This window comes from Oratosquilla oratoria, chromosome 17 (genome assembly GCF_046742065.1).
Source record: "Oratosquilla oratoria isolate Oo_2021 chromosome 17, ASM4674206v1, whole genome shotgun sequence".
Classification (NCBI taxonomy): Eukaryota; Metazoa; Arthropoda; class Malacostraca; order Stomatopoda; family Squillidae; genus Oratosquilla; species Oratosquilla oratoria.
Window position 1 is genome coordinate 61,188,875 of NC_134793.1, and position 21,459 is coordinate 61,210,333.

A 21,459-nucleotide genomic window follows, 5' to 3' on the forward strand; every position below is an offset into this window, starting at 1 on the left:
CACGCACGCGCATTCACAACATACACTGGTTGTCTAACACATATTTACCTAGTTGTATTTACCTAGTTGTATTTTGCGGGAAGGGGAGCTATGCTCGTGTTGTCCCGCCATTGTATCTCTCAGTGTCTAGTTTGCTTTTAAACTCGTGAATGGTTTTTGCGCTTACTATTTCATTATCCAGTTTGTTCCAAGTGTCTAAAACTCTATGTGGAAAACTGTTTTTCTTCAGTTCTCTTCTATAGCTATGTTTTCTTAATTTCCTTCCATGTCCTATTGTGTTTCTCTTGTCCCAGTTTAGTAATTCTTCTCTATCAAGTATCTCTGTGCCTTTCATGATTCTGTAGATGGTCAGTAGGTCTCCTCTCTCTCTTCTTTGCTCCAGTGTCGGTAGCTCCAGTTTAGCCAATCTCTCCTCGTATGATAGGTTTGCAAGTGCAGGTGCCATTTTTGTAGCTGCTCTTTGGATTCTTTCTATTTTCTTTATGTTCTTTTTGGTACTGGGGGACCACAATGTCGCTGCATACTTTAGTCTAGGCCTTATCAATGTAACCAAATTTTTTTTTTATCATGTCTTCGTCCAGGTAAGCAAAAGCCATTTTTATTGATCTTAGCAAGTTGTAAGTCTCCCCGACAATTTTGTTAATCTGTGTATCATAGGACAAGTCGTTTGTGATAATAACTCCCAAGTCTTTTTCGGATCCTACTTTCTTTACTTCCTTGGTTCCAATTGTATAATTTCTTGATATTCTGTTTTTGCTTTTTCCAAACTCCATTATGCTACACTTCTTAGTATTAAAATCCACTTCCCATTTCTGACTCCAGTTCCATACCCTATTCAGATCTTCTTGCAGTGCTTCACAGTCCTTATCAGTTTCTACTTTCCTTAACAGTTTGGCATCATCAGCAAAGAAGCTCATGTAACAGTTCATGCCCTCGTCCATATCATTCATATAGATAGCAAACATTATTGGAGCCAGTACAGATCCTTGCGGTACTCCACTGATCACCTCTTTCCAATCTGAATATTTTTCTCTGAGTACTACTCTCATCTTTCTTCCAGTCAGGAAGTCCTCCATCCATTTTAGTAGGTTCCCGTGTCTACGTGTGCGTGTCTACGTGTGTAAGCATGTATATGTCTGTTTTTGATCTCCCAAATCACCACCGCCAGTAACAACAAGAACCTCATAAGAGAAATTAAGACACGACAAGCGCAGTCATTATCAGACTTATTAGTTGTGTTCCAAACGAAAGAAACATTACACTTCAACAGGTTAGGGCGGTAAAATTTCATGATAGCACGGCGCAGGTGGTGGAAGCGACAAGCTAAAGCTTGTTGGCTACCCCCCTACCACCCTCTACTCCCCCTCTCCTCCCCTCCCTCCTGCATCAGTAACCACAGGCAGCCACCCACAGCTATCCCCTCACCCCACACCCTTGTTTGAGCAGTTCCCAGTGTATATAATGACCGTGTTATATGAGGATCGACTGTATATGGTAAAATAGAAAGCAGTCACCACAAATGTTTGCGATGTTGCCACATGTGTGCGTATGCGTGCTCGACTCGGCGCGAATTTTAAAACGGTTCTCTACATTTGAGATGGTTTTGAAATAAAATCCGTGTATGATTGAATCCGTGTTATTTGAATCCACGTTATTTGAGGGACTCCTGTATATAGGAGAAGCACACAGGGGATTAATCACAAGATTAAAAGAACACAGAGCCGATGTCCAATACCACCGCAACACCAACGCACTCTTGAACCACATAGACGAAGGACATCTACCTAAATGGGATCAAGTGAGTATTCTACATAATCTCGGCAAAAGGCAAAGAAAAATTGTAAAGCTCAATACATAGCCACCAACAAATGTACGAACAATAGAGTAGGTGACATCAAATTATCAGAGACAACAGCACGGCATGCAGCAAATAAATGGGGAAAAAAAAAAAAAAAACGGGACGAAATAATCACCATAAGCATCCCACGGAGTGTCAGTACGACCAACACGCAAGAGTTGGAGCCTCCTTGAACTCAGACCTATCCTAGTTCATTACCCACACATTTTCTGTATTTATGGCCAGTATTTTCTGTAGTTTAACATTCCTTCTGAAGAAGCACCATAGTGTGAAACTAGTTAAAGAATAAACTCTCGTTCTATTTGTGTGTTTTCCCCTCTGCCTCTCTCACAACCTGTCAAGATGTCATCGTATCTATTCTATGTACAGGTCGTCGACTTATGACCGAGTTCGGTTCCGACAGACAGGTCGTAAGTCGATCTGGACGCAAGTCGGTCTATATATATATATACAGTATATATTACCCTTTATATAATATATATATATATATATATATATATATATATATATATATATTGTATATTTAGCATACTGAAATAATCTTAGCATCTTTGAACTATGTTGTATAGTATTTTTAACCTTTTTATTATTTCATCTGATTTTCTTTGGGAAACATAGCCTAGGCCTAAGCATATTGAATAAAATCCTATCATCTTTGACCTATGATATTCAATACTGTATTTTTTAACCTTTGTATTATTTTACCATCAGACTTTCTTTAGGAAACGTATGCATACTGAATAAAATCTTATTATCTTTGAGCTACGTTATTTAGTATTCATTAACTTTTTATCATTTTCGTTAGGAAACGTAGCCTAGGCCTACGCATACTGAATAAAGTCCTGTCATCTTTGACCTACAAATCCTTTTTTGTTGGTTACATTAAAATCATTGTAAAGCAAAATTAGGAAAAAAATATTTTGAAACACATTCTTTTCGTTTACGTACTGTACCGAAAATATTGTTATCGACAACAGACTAGGCATAAACAAAGTTTACTGTTACATTTTATTAATCGCAAAACATAAAAATACAAAATGCTATACCGAACATTTTGTCATCGACAACAGACTAGGCATAAAAAAAAATACTGTTACATTTTATTAATTGCAAAACATAAAAATACAAAATGTAAGGCAAAATTAGGATTTTTTTTTATTTCAACAAAACACATTCTTTTCGTTTAAGTACTGTACCGAACATATTGTAATCCACAACAAACTAGCCTAGGCATAAAAAGTTTGTTATATTTTATTAATTGCAAAACATACAAAAATACAAATTGCAATGCTAAATTAGGAAACATTTTACTTCAAACAAAATGAAAGAATATTTAGCTGGCTGGGATGCTGACGCTGCCGGCAGTCTGCCAAAACTATCGTACTCGCGTCTCGTAGCGTGCGGAGTAATGTACTGCACTGCCAGGCATAACATTGCAATTCTATTACTCTATTAAATGTTAGATATTATTGCACCATCTCGTGGTCGTAAAGTCGATCAGTCATAAGTCGCATAGGTCGTAAGTCGACGACTACCTGTATAAAAGAGGTAGCCAAGTCAGTCATGCACCTACTCCCACCCATTCTTCTTCCCTCCACCACCATTGTTTCCCTCTCATCTTAGCTTCTCATGGATGAAGGGTCATCCCTGTCTCATGCCCACTACCCAGCAATGCAGGAAGACACAGCACATCCACAACCAGACTGCTTCATTTACACAGTGACCCCCTCTCTCCATCCCTCATGCAGAAGACTGAAGGAAAATCTCTTTGGGCTGTGCCAAAATATCGTCCACACAGAACCATTCCCCACTCCCCACCATCCATTGCCCTTTCCCTTCCTTGCTCAACAGACAAAAAAAAAAAAAAAAGAGAAGACAGGGAGAAAATCCCTTTGGGCTGCATCTAAATACCATCCATACACAGCCATTCCCACTCACCCCTATCCCCTGCCTTCTTCCTTGCTCAATAGACATGCCCCTCTTGCTCAAAGCCCCTTTCACCCCTTCCATCTACTTTGTCCTCAGTAATCCCCTGAAGTTCACTCCATCCATCTTATACTGTATATGTACACATATTCATATGTATACTCTTTCATATAATTATACTTTTAAATATACACACACACTATCAATCAATCTGTTGCCAGCCTCTTGTTCAGGAGAGCCATGCCCCCTCAAAAAAGAGAGAGAGAGAGAGAGAGTGGTGACCACCATGTTTGCCCCACAAGTCACTCAAAAAAAAAAAGCGATTTTGTTTTGTTTGTGTAGGGGGAAAGTGGGGACTGTGCATGTTCATAGTTTTATGGAATACAAGGGAACTTGTTTCTATATACATACATACATATACCAAGGCTTTTTTCCCCCTTACAAGGGGGGTAGCAAAAAAAAAAAAGGCATAAAAACCATTCCCACCCATTCCATCCCTAAATACACTCCACTCCCCTCCACCCTCCCTCTTATCTTGGCACCTCCTGGATGATGGGTCATCCCTGCACCTTGTCCACTGCCCTGGGTCAGAGGCAGCGTCGCAAGACACAGCACATCCACAGCAAGGCCACTTCATTTAGTCAGCAACCCTCCCTCTCTGTCCCCCCCTGCAGAAAAGGAGAAGACGGGGAGAAATCCCTTCGGGCTGCCGTCAAATTTTGCTCACACATACTACCTCACCCCCCATCCCCCACCCATTCCACCTCATGCATTGCAACATCATCCATATACAACCATTCTCCATTCACCCCTGTCTTCTGTCCTCTCCCATTCTTCCTCAACAGACATTCCCCTCTTCCCCAAAACCCCCTTCACCCCATCCGTCCATCTCATCCTAGGACGTCCCCTCATGTTCACTCCCTTCACATCTGCCTTCCACACCTCTTTTACTAGTCTTTCTTCACTCATTCTTTCCATGTGTCCAAACCATCCTAATACTCTTTCATCAACCCTATCTCCCAACTCCCTTTCCACCCCTGTTCTCCTCCTCACCTCCTCATTTCTCACTCTATCCAGCCTAGTAACCCCCATCATACTTCTCAGACACCTCATCTCAAACACATTCAAACTCCTCTCTTCCTCTCTTGTGTTCCATGTTTCTGCCCCATACAGTGCTGTTGGCACAATCATTCCTTCATACAGTCTCCTCTTAGCCTCCATTCCCAAATGTCTATTCCTCATTACACTTTTTGATCCACCAAGGCATTTACTCGCCTCTCTCAATCTACATTCAACCTCCTCCACTCCACCCTATCCTGCCACATTTGCACCCAAGTATCTAAAACTATCCACTTTCTCCAGTCACTCTCCCTTAACCCCTTCACTACGGGCCACATCGCATGTCTGGCAGCATTAGCTGCCAGACGTGCGATATTGTGTTAATACTCGCATTATAAAATATAAAGTCACTGCTCTATCGCTCGTTCTCTTTCACCCGTGAATTTTGATAACCATAGAAAATATGATGAAGCCAGTTTACAGAGTATGGGGGTCACGCAGGTACGACTACAATAAATATAATCAAGACGCCGACATCGGTATCCTCGCGTACCCACTTGCTCCTCATGACACCTATGTAGGCATCACTGTCTGCTGCCACTTTCACCCCTTGTACATCTCATCACCTTACTTTTACCTACATCTTCAACTTTCTTCTTTCACACACTCTCCCAAACTCTGTCACCAACTTCCTCAATCCCTCCTCTGATCCTGCTACAAGCGCAGTGTCGTCCGCAAACAACAACTTATGGTATGTGGTCCGAATGGTTAGGCTATTGACTAAAACACAGAATGTGTTGGCTCTTTTATTATGTAGCATAGATAGTGAAATGTGTGAGAGAACTATCGGCACAAATAGAATACCACACTTACTCTTTTGTCCTGTAACCACCACCTGCTTGACTTACGTCCGTCTACCAGCGTTGTCAGAGAGAATCTCCCTTTGTCTGCCGAGGGCTAGGCGCATCAAGCGGTCGGCCAAGCACGTCTGCCAATCAGCTGCTAGCATTTGTGTCACGTGTGATGCGTAGCCACATTAATAGTCACCTCTAGGTCACGTCCGAGTGACGCTGACCTATCGCGAGACGCTATGAGCGCACGTGACCTACGCTGACCCATCGCGGGACGCTATGAGCGCACGTGACTTAGCGTGAACGCTCACACAAATAGTAACGCCAATCTCGGCGTTGCTATCACTCATGCGACAAACTGGCTTATCTCCCACTTTTCTCCATTTTCTTGAAACATCTCCAATCCCTGTCCCACCACCCTCTTGCACCACCCCAACTTGTTTGTAGTTTTTATTTTCTCTCCAGAAAGACAACCCTCCTGCAAGAGCTTTGAAATTGAGCTAAATTTTATCATTCTTTACAGGTGTTTGTTCTGAATGGCTATGAAGACCTAGAACAATTCCGTGAAGTAGAAGCAGAGGACCTGGACTGCTTGGGTATAACTGACCCAGAAACAAGGGCAAAACTGCTTACAGCAGTAGCACTTCTACATGATGCCGATTCTGACCCTGAGGACATCCAGTCCTCCCATCATGCGGAAAGTGGAGGTGCCATTCATCGAGGAGATCATGGACGAGACTCAGGCTGCTACACAGATCATAGAAGTGCACCAGCTCCTCCTCCTCCTGCCCCTTCCCTTGGTATGGGGGATGAAAATAATCTGGACACTCGACAGTCAACACCTTCTACAGACACGTCATCAGGATATCACTCTCGTGGAGCTTACAACATCCCTATGGGTGAAAGTGGGGGTGGCTCCTCAACACTCCCCAGGGATGATGGAGAAGGGCTGCAAGACTCTTCACCTCCACCTCCTCCTCCTGCCCCTTCAGGAAGTGTTGAACCAAATAGTGGTGCAGGATCATCTGCACCATCCACACCACGCTCCTACCGAGCCCAACTAGCAACCGTCCTTCCAGCCAGCCCCAGGCCTTCTCGCTATGAACAGCAACAGGTAATTCAGCTTGGATTTGTGTAGTAATCATAGTCAGCTAATAGTATTGCCCTGACTTGTATCACTACTGCATTTAGTTGTTCAGCAATAATCAGCACTTCTTAATGTGAGGACAGTATTGTGTTTAAGGGATGAAGTCACAGAGGTGGTAAAGGATATTGAAAGAGGCATGCAAAATGGAGGGATAGTAAAGTTAAATTAATTAGCATTCTTCTTGGAATGGAAATTAGTCTCCAATCATAACAGACTGATGTGAGATTCTGGTCTGTAGGGATATCACTGAAGTACCTAAAATTGTTAAAAAGTGTAATAAGAAATAGACATTTGGGAATAGATGCTAAGAGGAGATTGCATGAAGGAATGATTGTGCAAAAACATGGAACATAAGAGAGGATAAGAGGAGCTAGAATGTATTTACCTAGTTGTATCCTACAGAAAGGGGAGTTATGCTCATGATGTCCTGTCTTTGTATCTCGCAATGTCAAGTTCGCTCTTAGATTCACATATATTTTTTGCACACACTTTTGTTTTATCCAGACTGTTCCAGAGGTATGGAAGGCAGATGTGGGGGGAGTGAACATGAGGGGACGTCCTAGGATGAGATGGATGGATGGGGTGAAGGGGGCTTTGGAGAAGAGGGGAATGTCTGTTGAGGAAGGACGGGAGAGGACAGAAGACAGGGGTGAATGGAGAATGGTTGTATATGGATGATGTTGTGATGCATGAGGTGGAATGGGCAGGGGGATGGGGGATGAGTTAGTATGTGTGAGCAAATTTTGACACAGCCCAAAGGGATTTCTCCCCGTCTTCTCCTTTTATGCATGGGGGGATGGAGAGAGGGGGTCGCCGATTTAATGAAGCGGCCTTGCTGTGGATGTGCTGTGTCTTACGACACTGCTTCTGACCCAGGGCAGTGGACAAGGTGCAGGGATGACCCGTCATCCAGGAGGTGCTAAGATAAAAGGGAGGGTGGAGGGGGTGTGGAGTGTATTTAGGGATGGAATGGGTGGGAATGATTTTATGCCTTTTCCTTTTTGGCTACCTCCCTTGTAAGCCTTGGTATGTATGTATGTATGTATGTTCCAGATATCCACCACTCTGTATGGAAAACTGTTTTTTTTTTTTTTTTTCTTTTCTTCTTCTTCTTCAGGTCTCTTCTATAACTGTCCATTTTGAGTTTCTTTTCATGTCCCCTTGTATTTCTCGTCCCAATTTAGTAAGTCCTCTCTGTCAAGGACTTCCGTGCCTTTCATGATTATATAGATGGTCAGCAGTTCACCTCTTTTTCTTCTTTGTTCCAGTGTCTGTAATTTCAATTTAGACAGTCTCTCCTCATATGATAGGTTTGAAAGTGTTGGGGCCATTTTTGTGGCTGCTCTGTGGGTTTTTTCAATTTTCTTTATATTCTTTTTGGCACTGGGTGACCATATTATTGCAGCATACTCTAGTCTAGCCCTTATTAGTGTGACTAGTATTTTTTTTTAACCATTTCTTTGTCTAAATAGGTAAAACTCACCTTTATTAATCTTAGCAAGTTGTAAGATTCTCCAACAATTTTGTTTATCTGTTTATCAAGCGACATGTCATTTAAGATAATTACTCCCAGGTCTTTCTCAGATCCCACTTTCTTTACTTCCTTTGTTCCAATTTTATATTTTCCTGATATTCTTTTTTTTACTTTTTCCGAAATACATTATGCTATATTTCTTAATGTTGAAGTCTACTTCTTGCTTCTGACTCCATTTCCAAACCTTGTTTAGGTCTCTGCTTTGATTCAAATCTGTTTCAGTATTCACTTTCCTCAGCAATTTAGCATCATCTGCAAAGAAGTTCATGTAACATTCCACATCTTCATCCATGTCATTGTTGGAGCCATAACTGATTCCTGTGGAACTCCACTAATCACCTCCTCTCAAGCTGAACTCTTTTATCTGAGGACTACTCTCATTTTTCTGCCATGCAAGAAATCCTCTATCCATTTTAGTAATTTACCTTGTATCCCTCCTATGTTTTTTTTTTTTTTTTTTTTTTTTTTTTTTTTTTTTTTTTTTTTTTTTTTTTTTTTTTTTTTTTTTTTTTATAATTTTTTGGTGTGGTACTTTGTTGAAGGCTTTTTGCAAGTCTAGGAAAGCACAATTAGCCCATCCATCCCTTTCTTGTATTATATCTATTAGTCTTGAGTAGAAACAGATTAAGTTTGTGGCAAATCATCTTCCCTGTCTGAATCCAAATTGTCTCAGGTTTATTATATTGTTTTCTTCCAGGTGTTTTATCCATCTATTCTTGATAATTTTTTCACATATTTTGGCTACAGTACTTGTAAGGAAGACCAGTCTGTAATTTGTTGGTTCTTCATTTATATATTGGTACAATTTTGGCATTTTCCAATCCTTTGGTATTTTTCCTTCTTTGAGTGAGCAACTTAATATGTTGTATATTTTGTCCATTAATTCTTCTTTACATTCTTTTAGTATCCAATTTGCAATTCCTTCTGGGTTGTGTGATTTCCCGACATCAAGGTTCATTAATTGATCCATTATTTCTTTTTTTGTTATTGTTATTTCCCTCACGGGAGTGGGATTGCACTTCACCTCCTTCATCCCAATGCTGTACTTTTTCCCTAGTGAAAACTGACTTGAAATAATTGTTCATGACTTCAGCCATTTCTAAATCTTCTGTATATTCTATATTTTCTGGTTTATTTTTAAGTTTACTATTCACATATTTATAGAATAGCTTGGGTTGATCTTTACATTGTTCTACATACATACATATACCAAGGCTTTTTCCCCCTTACAAGGGGGGTAGCCAAAAAGAAAAAGGCATAAAATTCCCACCCATTCCATCCCTAAATACACTCCACACCCTCCCTCTTATCTTAGCACCTCCTGGATGACGGGTCATCCCTGCACCTTGTCCACTGCCCTGGGTCAGAAGCAGTGTTGCAAGACACAGCACATCCACAGCAAGGCCGCTTCATTAAATTGGCGACCCTCCCTCTCCATCCCCCCCCCCTGCATAAAAGGAGAAGACGGGGAGAAATCCCTTCGGGCTGCGTCAAATTTTGCTCACACATACTACCTCATCCCCCATCCCCCCGCCCATTCCACCTCATGCATCACAACATCATCCATATACAACCATTCTCCATTCACCCTTGTCTTCTGTCCTCTCCCATCCTTCCTCAACAGACATTCCCCTCTTCCCCAAAGCCCCCTTCACCCCATCCATCCATCTCATCCTGGGACGTCCCTTCATGTTCACTCCCTTCACATCTGCCTTCCATACCTCTTTTACTAGTCTTTCTTCACTCATTCTTTCCATGTGTCCAAACCATCCTAATACTCTTTCATCAACCCTATCTCCCAACTCCCTTTCCACCCCCGTTCCTCTCCTCACCCCCTCATTTCTCACTCTATATAGCCTAGTAAGCCCCATCATACTTCTCAGATACCTCATCTCAAACACATTCAAACTCCTTCTCTTATGTTCCATGTTTCTCCCCCATACAGTGCTGTTGGCACAATCACTCCTTCATACAGTCTCCTCTTAGCATCCATTACCAAATGTCTATTCCTCATTACACTCTTCAATCCACCAAGGCATTTATTTGCTTCTCTCAATCTACATTCTACCTCCACTTTCACTCCACCTTTTCCTGCCACATTTGCACCCAAGTATCTAAAACTATTCACTTCCTCCAGTCACTCTCCCTTAATGCTCACTTCCCTTCACCCCTTGTACATCTCATCACCTTACTTTTACTCACATTTATCTTTAGCTTTCTTCAATCACATACTCTCCCAAACTCTGACACCAACTTCCTCAGTCCCTCCTCCGATCCTGCCACAAGCGCAGTGTCGTCAGCAAACAACAGCTGGTTCACCTCCCACTTTTCTCTATTTTCTTTAACCATCTCCAATTCCTTACCCACTACCCTTGCATTTACCTCTCGCACTACCCCATCCATGTATAAGTTGAACAGCTAGGGCGACATAACGCATCCCTGACGAAGTCCCACCTTTACCCCGAACCACTCACTCTCTCCATTTCTAATCCTGACACAAGCTCTACTACTCTCATAAAAACTCTTGACAGCTCCCAGAAGCTTTCCTCCTATCCCATATATCTGCATAACCTCCCACAGTGCCTTTCTGTCTACCCTATTGTAAGCCTTTTCCAGATCCATAAAAGCCCAAAAAAATCCTTCCCCTTTCCTATAGCTTTCTCACATATTTGTCTTACCACAAAAATCTGATCTACACAACCTCTACCTGTCCTAAATCCACACTGTTCCTCACCAATTTCTCCCTCTGTTCCTCTCCTAATCCTCTCAATCAAGATCCTCCCATAAGCCTTCCCAACTACACTTAACAAGCTAATCCCTCTGAAACTACTACATTCACACTTGTCCCCTTTTCCCTTGTAAAGTGGAACTATACAGACACTCCTCCAGTCCTCTGGCACTCTACCTTCTCTCCAGCAAACATTAAATAACCTCACCAACCAGTCCACCATCACTGTACCTCCTTTTTTTAGACATTCTACATGGCATCCATCCAGACCAGGTGCCTTACCTGCTTTCATCATCTTAACAACTGCCTTCACTTCATCCTTCCCTATTTCTCCTTCATTTTCCTCACTCATCACTCTCATTTTCTTAGCATTTCCCACTGCAACTATCTTTCCGTCCCTGTCCTCCTTCACATTTAGCAACTCCCTAAAATATTCTGCCCATCTTCCCCTTACTGCCTTCTCTTCCATTATCATCTCTCCATCTGCACCTTTTACCTTTTCTTCTCTACTTGATTCATCTCCTCTTCCTCTCTTAATTTCTTTCCAAAACATCTTTTTATTACTTTCAAAATTTTCTGTCATACTCTTACCCCACTTCACATCTGCTCTTCTCTTTGCTTCCTTTACCTTTTGCTTTACTTCTCTTTTCTTTTCTTTTCTTTGTACCTCTTATATGACTCCCTCATCCTATTTTGTTCTATGATGTCTATTTTGTAGATGTCTATTTTGTAGTTTCTTTTTTCCTCTGCACACTTTTACATATTCATTTCTATGGTTGATATATATTTACAGATGAGAGTGAAAGGGAAGAGATAGGCAATATGTTTATGAGAAGAAAGATGGATGTGTTGGCATTGAGTGAAACTAAGTTGAAAGGGAGGGCTGAGTGTGAGTTTGAGAGTGTAGTTGGGAGGTTCTCAGGAATGAAGAGATGAGGGAGAGATGGGGTGGTTATAGTAGTAAGTGAAGAGATAGGTAAGCATGTAGTGGAGTGGAAGGAGGTTTCTACAAGGTTAATGTGGATGAAGGTGAAACTGGGAAGGGATTTTTTTTTTTTTTTTAAGTGCATATGGGCCTGGTAGTGAGAAGAGTGTAGAGGAAAGGGAGGCTTTTTGGATGGATTTAAATGAGTGCATGGAGGGTTTAGGGAGAAATTACAATGTAGTTGTATTGGGAGACCTTAATGCTAGGGTAGGAAATGAACTAATTGACAGAGTGATTAGGAAGTATTGAGTTCCAGAAATTTTTTTTAGTGGAGAGTTGATGGTGGAAATGTGTGTCGAAAGAGAGTTGATAATAGGAAATACAGTGTTTAGGAAGAAAGTCAAGCATAAGTACATATGTGAGAAGGTGGTGGAGGGAAGGGTGGTAGATAGAGTGATAATGGACTATATAGAGGTAACCAGGAGTATAGTAGGAAGAGTAAGGATGTACAAGTTCTAAGGAGAGAGGGTGGGGGAATATCAGATAATTTTTTGGTGGAAGGTAAGTTGAGAGTGGAGGATAGGTGGAGAAAGAGGAAAAGGGCAGAAGGGGAAGCTACTTAGAGTGAACTGCTTAAATGAGAAAGAGAAGGAGGAGTATAAGAAGCTGCGAGAGGAGTGGGAGGGAGTGAAGGATAGAGGAGAACTAGGAGTGGAGGAGGAATGGGGATGGTTCAAGGAGGGTCATAAGGTGTGCAAAGATGGTGTGTAGAAGGAAGACAGAAGGAAATAGAAGGAAGGATAGTGAGTGGTGGGATGAGGAAGCAAAGAAAGATGTAGAAGAGAAGAAGCAGGCTTTCATAGATTGGTTATAAATTAGGATGAGGGAATCATATGAGAGGTAAAAAGTAAAGAGAAGAAAAGTAAAGCATAAGATAAAGGAGGCAAAGAGGAGAGCAGATGTGAAATGGGGTAAGAGTATGACAGAAATTTTTGAAATTAATAAAAAATGTTTTGGAAAGAAACTAAGAGAGGAAGATGAGACAAATCAAGTAGAGAAGAAAAGGTAGAAGGTACAGATGGAGAGATGATAATGGACGAGAAGGCAGTGAGAGAAAGGTGGGCAGAGTATTTTAGGGAGTTGCTAAATGTGAAGGAGGATAGGGAGGGAAATGTAGTTGCAGTGGGAAGCGCCAAGAAAATGATAGTGATGAGTGAAGAAAATGGAGGAAAAATAAGGAAAGATGAAGTGAAGGCAGCTGTTAAGATGATAAGCAGGTAAGGCACCTGGGTTGGATGGATGTCATGCAGAATATCTGAAAAAAGGAGGTACAGTGATAGTGGACTGGCTGATGAGGTTTTTAATGTTTGTTTAAGAGAGGGTAGTGCTGGAGGACTGGAGGAGTGCCTGTATAGTTCCACTTTACAAGGGAATAGGGGACAAGTGTGAGTGTAGTAGTTTCAGAGGGATCAGCTTGTTAAGTGTAGTTGGAAAGGTTTATGGGAGGGTCTTGATTGAGAGGATTAGGAGAGGAACTGAGGGAGTAATTGGTGAGGAACAGTATGGGTTTAGGACAGGTAGAGGTTGTGTAGATCAGATTTTTGTGGTAAGACAGATATGTGAGAAAACTATAGGTATGGATGTTTTTTGGGCTTTTATGGATCTGGAAAAGGCTTAAGACAGGGTAGACAGGAAGGCACTTTGGGAGGTATTGTAGATATATGGGAAAGGAGGAAAGCTGTTAAGAGTAATCAAAAATTTTTACGAGAGTAGTAGAGCTTGTGTTAGGATTAGAAATGGAGACAGTGAGTGGTTTGAGGTAAAGATGGGACTTCGTCAGGGATGTGTTATGGCGCCCTGGCTGTTCAATTTATACATAGATGGGGTGATGTGAGAGGTGAATGCAAGGGTAGTGGGTCAGGGATTGGAGACAGTTAAAGAAAATGGAGAAAAGTGGGAGATAAGCCAGTTGTTGTTTGCTGATGACACTGTGCTTGTAGCAGGATCAGAGGAGGGATTGAGGGAGTTAGTGACAGAGTTTTGGAAGGTGTGGAAAAGAAGGAAGTTGAAGATAGATGTGGGTAAAAGTAAGGTGATGAGATGTACAAGAGGAGAAAGTGGCAGCAGATTAGAAGTGAGTATTAAGAGAGAGAGACTGGAGGAAGTGGATAGTTTCAGATACTTGGGTGCGAATGTGGCAGGAAAGGGAAGAGTGGGGGTGGAGGTAGAATGTAGATAGAGAGAAGCAAGTAAATGCCTTGGAGGATTAAAAAGATAAATGAGAAATAGACTTTTGGGAATGGATGCTAAGAGGAGATTGTATGAAGGAGTGCCTGAGAAGTATGATAGGGGTTACTAGGCTGGATAGAGTGAGAAATGAGGAGGTGAGGAGGAGAACAGGGGTGGAAAGGGAGTTGGGAGGTAGGGTTGATGAAAGAGTATTGGGATGGTTTGGACACATGGAAAGAATGAGTGAAGAAAGATTAGTAAAAGAGGTGTGGAATGCAGAGGTGAAAGGAGTGAGCATGAGGGGGCAACCCAGGATGAGATGGATGGATGGGGTAAAAGGGGCATTGGGAAAGAGGGGAATGTTTGTTAAAGAAGGATGGGAGAGGACAGAAGATAGGGGGGGAATGGAGAATGGTTGTGTATGGATGATGCTGTGATGCATGACGGGGAATGGGTGGGGGATGGGGGGTGAAGGAGTATGTATGAAAAATAATTTGATGCAGCCCAAAGGGATTTCCGTCCTCTCCTTTTCTGCATGAGGGGATGGAGAGGGAGGTTGCTGGTTTATTAAAGGCCTTGCTGTGGATGTGCTGTGTTTTGCGACACTGCTTCTGACCCAGGGCAGTGGACAAGATGTAGGGATGACCCATCATCCAGGAGATGCCAAGATAAGAGGGAGGGTAGAGGGGAGTGGAGTGTGTAGGGGATGGAATGGGTGGGAGTGGTTTTTATGCCTTTGTTTTTTGGCTATCTCCTGTGTAAGGGGCAAGAAGCCTTTGGTATGTGTATATATGTATGTATGCTTTGGGACATATTTATCCACTCCTTTATAGATTTTCGTCAGAATCATTAATTTTTCTTCCACTTGTGTTTTTTCCTTGTAGAATTTGCCCCAGCTCACTCTAAGAATTTTTTTCCAAGTTTCTCAAAGTTTGTTTTACCATACACCAGTCTTCCTTTTCTGTGTCTCATTTCTCAAGTAGTATGTGGTCACTCTTCGCAATTGGTGTCTTGTATTAAATTTTGTCTACTATATCAGGTTCTGGCATAAATAATTAATCTAGTCTTGATAGTTCTTCATTATTTCTAAATCTAGTGTTCTTTACCCATGGTGTCATTGTATGTTCTATAGTCATGTCAAGTAATGCATTTCCCCATTGATCCTCTCCACCTTTCACTGTCATATTTCCAACATATTTCTTTGCAATCAAAATCACCCATGAGTACTGCATTACTTCCATCATTCAGCATCTCATTTAATGAAGATTTTGTATCATCTAACATTTTGAAGTAATCTTTCTCAAAGACCCCATTTTTTGGGGCACATAAATCACTGCAAACTTTCTGCTTTTCATGTTATTGTCTTCAACTCTCATTGTGATAATCTGTAGCCTGTTCTCTCTATGTGTAATTTTTGTCACATTTAAGTTTTTCTTAACCAGGAACATAACATCTCCACCTTGTTTCTCCTCCCTATTTCTAAGCCAGTGATTATATAATCCATGTCCAACACTGGTGCTAATGGACCCCTTAATTTTGTTTCCATAATTCCCATTACATCTGGTTTTCAATCCATTTATGTTAGTGTAAGCTAATTTTAATTTTCTATTCCCTCAATCTCGTTCTCTGAACTTTTTTTCCTTTTTCTTGAGTATACCATTTTTTCAGTCTCGTATCTTAACACACTCCAATAGAATTGTGTTATCTCGGTCTCCATTCTCTTCTCATTTTTTCTTTAGCTTCATTTCTTAATGTCCTAATTCTCTTCCCTTGTCATTCATGTCCCTTTTTATCCATATATTTTTATAGTGTTTGCTTCTTGCTAATTTTCCTGTTCTTGCTAAGATTTCCTCCACTGGCATTTGTGACCTTAACTTGATCTTTAATGGTCTACTTTTTCCTTCTTATCTATTTCTTGCTTATTATCCTGTACTACTTTTAGAAATTTTTTTGCTAATTCTTTGTCCTTTTTGGATGTTTTTTCTTTAGACCATAAATTACTTTTTTGTTTTTTGCTTACTGTATGTCTTACTTGATTTTATTTTTGTTTCATTACTTTAATAACTGAATCTTCAGCCTTCTCCTGCATCTGTTGATGAACTTTTTCTTTGAAAATTGCCTTATCTTCTTTGTCTTTTTTCCAATCATTCCTGAGTTACTGCATTTCATTTTTTCCTATGGTTTTTTCTGCTTCTATGGTCATTGCTTTAATTTGTTCATCTACATCTTTCCTTATGGTATCATTATTTGTGTTTTCATAATTTTTTAACCTCTCATTTTCACCTTTCAACTCAGCCAGTTCTTTTTTTGTTGCACTTCTTTTATTTCTTCTTTTATTTCAGTGTTTACTTTTTTAAGTCAGTCACTTCCTTGTCTTTATTCATTTTCCACAGATCAATTGTTTCTTGCTTCCATGAATTGTTCATATTTCTCATGTCCCTCTCTGTCTATAATTTTACTTAAGAGTCTTCTTTCATACCCACAGAATCCAGAAAAACTACTTTCATCACCATTGTCAAATAGAAACCTTTTGCCTCTTAATGATCTGAAATCTAGATTTATATTTTGTTTCACTCTTGTACTGGTAGCCAACTCTGGGTATCTGTTTACATTTGAATGCAACGAATGGCCATCTTGGGGTTTCTATGACCCATTAACATTTTCTTCCATTTTGCTTCAATTTCACACTTTTTACACTATGATTTAACCATTTCAGGTATCCATAGGCAATTCCCTTCCCATATATTACACCCTAGGTATTCTACAATTGTAGCATTGTTAAGATGTTCCATCATTGATGTATATCTGAGGAACACTAATTTATGCATGTTGTCACTATGATGAATGATGTGTCGAACACTATTTGGTGGTAATGGACTCCTTAATTATGTCTCCACAATTCCCATTATGTCTGGTTTTTCTTCTGACAGGTAATCATTTAGTTCACTCAAGTATGCCTTCTGTTACCATTTGTGATCTTAGTTTTATCTTTAGAGGTTGATTTCTTTCTTTAGAATATTGTTCCATTCTGTATACTTCTATTTCTTTTTCTACTCCTTGGTCATTGTCTTGTACTTTTAATTTTTTTTTTGCCATTTCTTTTTCTGTTTTTTCTCTCAAGTACCTAACCAGACCATGTTTTTCCTTTAATCCATATACTACATGTTTTCTGTCCACTGTATCTCTGACCCAATTTGCTTTTTCTTTGATTACTTAAATAATTGTGTCCTTTCCATTTTCCTGCATTTCTTTAAAAGCTATCTCTTCATTTTCTCTGTTTTCAGGCCATTTCTTAATCTTCTGCAAATTTTCCTCGCCTATTTTCAGATATTGCCTATATTTTGTGATTTACTTTTTTTTCTTTAATTCTCACTATTGGTGGTATCACTTTTTCATTTTCATATTTAACCTGAATTAGCTAATTTTTTAATTCACTTAGCTCTATATTTTGTAATTCTTTTTCTTTAGTTCACATATCTATTTACTTTGAAATACTCTTTCCTTAAACTCATAAACTCTTTCCTTAATTCCATGAATTCTTTCTCCCTTCAGTTTCTATTAAAACTCATCTTCCTTTCCATGTCTATGATTCTACTCAAATTTATAATTTCGTACTTACAAAATCCAGAAAAAGGGTTATCATTGTTCAACCTAAGGAGCCCTCTTGGGGTTTCAAAGCCACTATTTACATTTAGTTTCAGTATAGTACCTCCAGAGGGCTCTGCATTTGTCAACATTTGACTTAAACTCATCACCATTTTCTCTTGATCCACCTTGGTTCCCTTGCATTTTCTCACTATGGACACATTGAACACTGCACAGAGATCATTATGGGCAACCACAAGTGCTCACCTTCCCACTCAATACAACCCAGGCCTCTTGCTTTCCTTGCACTATTCAGAATTTTTGTCTTGTTCGGCAGCCTACAGAACTCCAGTTGGCACTGTTGACACCTCAGTGGGTTTGTTCAAATGTATTTGAGATGAGATGCCTGAGAAGTATGATAAGGGTTACTAGGCTGGAGGAGAACAGGAGTGGAAAGGGAGTTGGGAGGTAGGGTTGATGAAAGAGTATTGGGATGGTTTGGACACATGGAAAGAATGAGTGAAGAAAGATTAGTAAAAGAGGTGTGGAAAGCAGAGGTAGAAGGAGTGAACATGAGGGGGTGACCAAGGATGAGATGGATGGATGGGGTAAAAGGGGCATTGGGGAAGAAGGGAATGTCTGTCAAGGAAGGACAGGAGAAGACAGAAGACAGGGTGAAAGGAGAATGGTTGTGTATGGACGATGCTGTGATGCATGAAAGGGAGTGGGTGGGGGATGTGGGGTGAGGGAGTATGTGTGAAAAATAAATTGATGCAGCCCAAAGGGATTTATCCCCATCTTTATTTCTGCATGAGGGGATGGAGAAGGGGGTTACTGATTTAATGAAGTATGTGCTGTGTCTTGTGACACTGCTTCTGACCCAGGGCAGTGGTTGAGATGCAGGGATGACCCATCATCCAGGAGGAGCCAAGATAAGAGGGAGGGAAGGTGGATGGAAGTGGAGTATGTGGGGATGGAATGGGTGGGAGTGGATTTTATGCCTTTGTTTTTTGGCTACATCCCTTGTAACGGGGAAAAAGCCTTTGGTATATGTATGTACTTAAAATACTGATGTATAGTGCTATAGGTGCCATACTTGCACTATAGGTATTGTGCTGTAGTACTCTACCTTTAATATTATACATATGGTAAAAAAGCTTGACACACTAAGTTAGTATAGGTATGGTATGATAGCTTGTTACCTATAGCACTATAGGTACCAAATTAACACAGGACCTGTAGCATTATATGCACCATATAACAGTACTGTATCTATATAGGTATAGTATATAGGTATCTATATAGGTATAGTGCCATGCCTATAGTACTATAGGTACATTAAGCACAGCAATGCTACAGGTACAGTATTGTAACACCATACCTATATTACCATAGACACAGTACCATATGTATAGCACTATAGATGTGGGATTATACTTTAAATTTGTTACAGTATATTCATTCAAATACACTGTGAAGGTAGGACAACTAATCTAAGCTTAACAGTTTCATTGACAGGTGGACTATGAGGCAAAATATGTAGCAACACGCTCTGTGTTTGAGCGAGACATGGTCTCCAGGGAGGTGCCCGTCTCTGTCCGCTCACCTCGAAGAACAGTCAACCCATCACTTGCTCCGTCATCGTCCCCAACACCATCACCTTAGATTTGATACCTAGTCCTGGCATGTTCATAAATGTAACACCTATCACACTTGTTGTACAACCTAGTCCTGGCATCCTCATTAATCCATGCACACCTGAATGAATTTTTTAAGACCAAGTGTTGCTGGGTTCCCTGCTTAAGTTATCTAGAATCAAAGGCTTCAGGTGACCCAAGCAAGAATCTATGCTAAAGAGCACTGCTGCTTCACTATAGGTATTCCTAGTCTGGAGTATTCCCCCTTCATCTTGTCTTCCCCCATATATTGTTTAACTTAATCCTCATATCCTGAGTGCCCAAGATTTTCATCCAATTAATGGGATTCAGAAGTTCTGTCTGACTCTCACTCCTGTACATTCTGTTGTTCCTCACTTGCCTTCAAGTACATAATTTTCAATTAACTTCTTCAGTGATGACATACTGTATAGATTTGGTTCTGGTTTGTACCATATTTTAATTTGGGTAGCTGTGGGCCAATCCAGAACTGAAATGGATAATACAACACTTTCAGTACAGGGCCCTATCCATCAACTGCTAAAATCATTGGAAATTTGCCAGAGGAAACTCCATAATCTATGCCAGGGTATTGAAGCTGTTAATTTTCCCCCATGTACCTTACCTTCATTTTTCCTTTTGATCTGTATGATTTATCAGAAAGAAATATACCAGTGTATGAAATATAATTGGAAAAATTAAGCTGAGTTTCATATCATATTGTTAATATAGAATATGAAAGATTCATATCATATTAAGAATAAAATTATTAACTTTTCTTAAGAATATTGTGGATGTTGTTTTTATAGAATAAACTTGTGACAAAAATATACAATGTGATTTTAGGGGCATGGGTACCATAGTGAAATGTTAACAACCTAGTGTCTCAGTTTGCATTGTACTTTATTTGACTGTCTGCAGTCACATATTACTTGAAGTTTATGACATAATATTGAAAAAAAAATAATAATAATAATAATAATAATTTAAGTTTATTTTTTCAGTCTTGATAAATTAAAAAAATCATAAAAATCATTTTGTCTTGGTATAAAGTATGTACATGTTTTCTATTACTCTTCAAGTCAAATTCCTTGTTTCTTTATTGGGAAAGTTGTCTCTAGTATGAAGTTTATTAGTGCAAGCCAAAGTAGCCTCATAGTCATCAAAAAATAAACACAATTACATTATAGATTTCAAGTACTTCCAGTGCAAATTGTGATATGATAATTTCCATTAATAAATTAATCCATTTAAGAGTATATATGTATATATAGGTATAGGTACAGGCATGGTTATGTCCTGAAGTGAGGTGATTTCAATGCCCTCTAATGGGTTTTGAGCTGAATCTAACCTGTTTTACTGAACTATTTTCCATTATTTCATCTGTTGAGAGAAACATGGGAGATTGAGAGCTGTTGCTACCTACCTCAAAGCTATGTATTCCAAGTGAAAAACCTTAAGCAATGACAATTTTCTACCTTTATAGGGAACCTGACTAGAGAAATGAAAGCTATTGCAATTGTATTGTACTAAGAAAATCAATGGTGTAGTGATGAGGTTTGTCTGTCATCTAAAAGTATTAATTAGTAAATGAATAACCTTCCATCCTTACACAACATTTAAAGCTCTCATCAAGTTTCCTTTCACTCCAAGCATCTCTAAAACTCTCCACTTCTCTACCCTGTCCACTCTACCATAATTACACATACCAGAGGCTTATCCCATTATAAGGGAGGTGGCAGAGTAAAATTGCACACCCACATCAAACATAATTGAAACCCTTTTAACACCCCACCCATCTCAGTATCTCATGGATGAAGGGTCATTCCTATCTCCTGCCACACAGCACAGGTCATGTAAAGGTCTCATCAGTTTTCCTTTCACTCCATACATCTATAGAACTTTCCACATAACTCCCTAATCCACTCTATCACATGCCTTTTTCAAGGTCCATGAATAAAT

At 40.0% G+C, this 21,459-nt stretch overlaps 1 protein-coding gene across 1 annotated transcript in view; it reads left to right on the forward strand.

Annotated features, from left to right (window-relative positions):
• LOC143034309 (uncharacterized) overlaps nucleotides 1-20,199 on the forward strand; it is a 334,099-nt gene extending 313,900 nt beyond the window's left edge. Inside the window, exons 11-12 of the mRNA XM_076200244.1 lie at nucleotides 6,218-6,808; nucleotides 19,361-20,199. Coding sequence (XP_076056359.1) covers nucleotides 6,218-6,808; nucleotides 19,361-19,507 — 738 coding nt within the window. The 3' untranslated portion in view covers nucleotides 19,508-20,199. The remainder of the gene's footprint in view (nucleotides 1-6,217; nucleotides 6,809-19,360) is intronic.
• The last annotated feature ends 1,260 nt before the right edge of the window (nucleotides 20,200-21,459 follow it).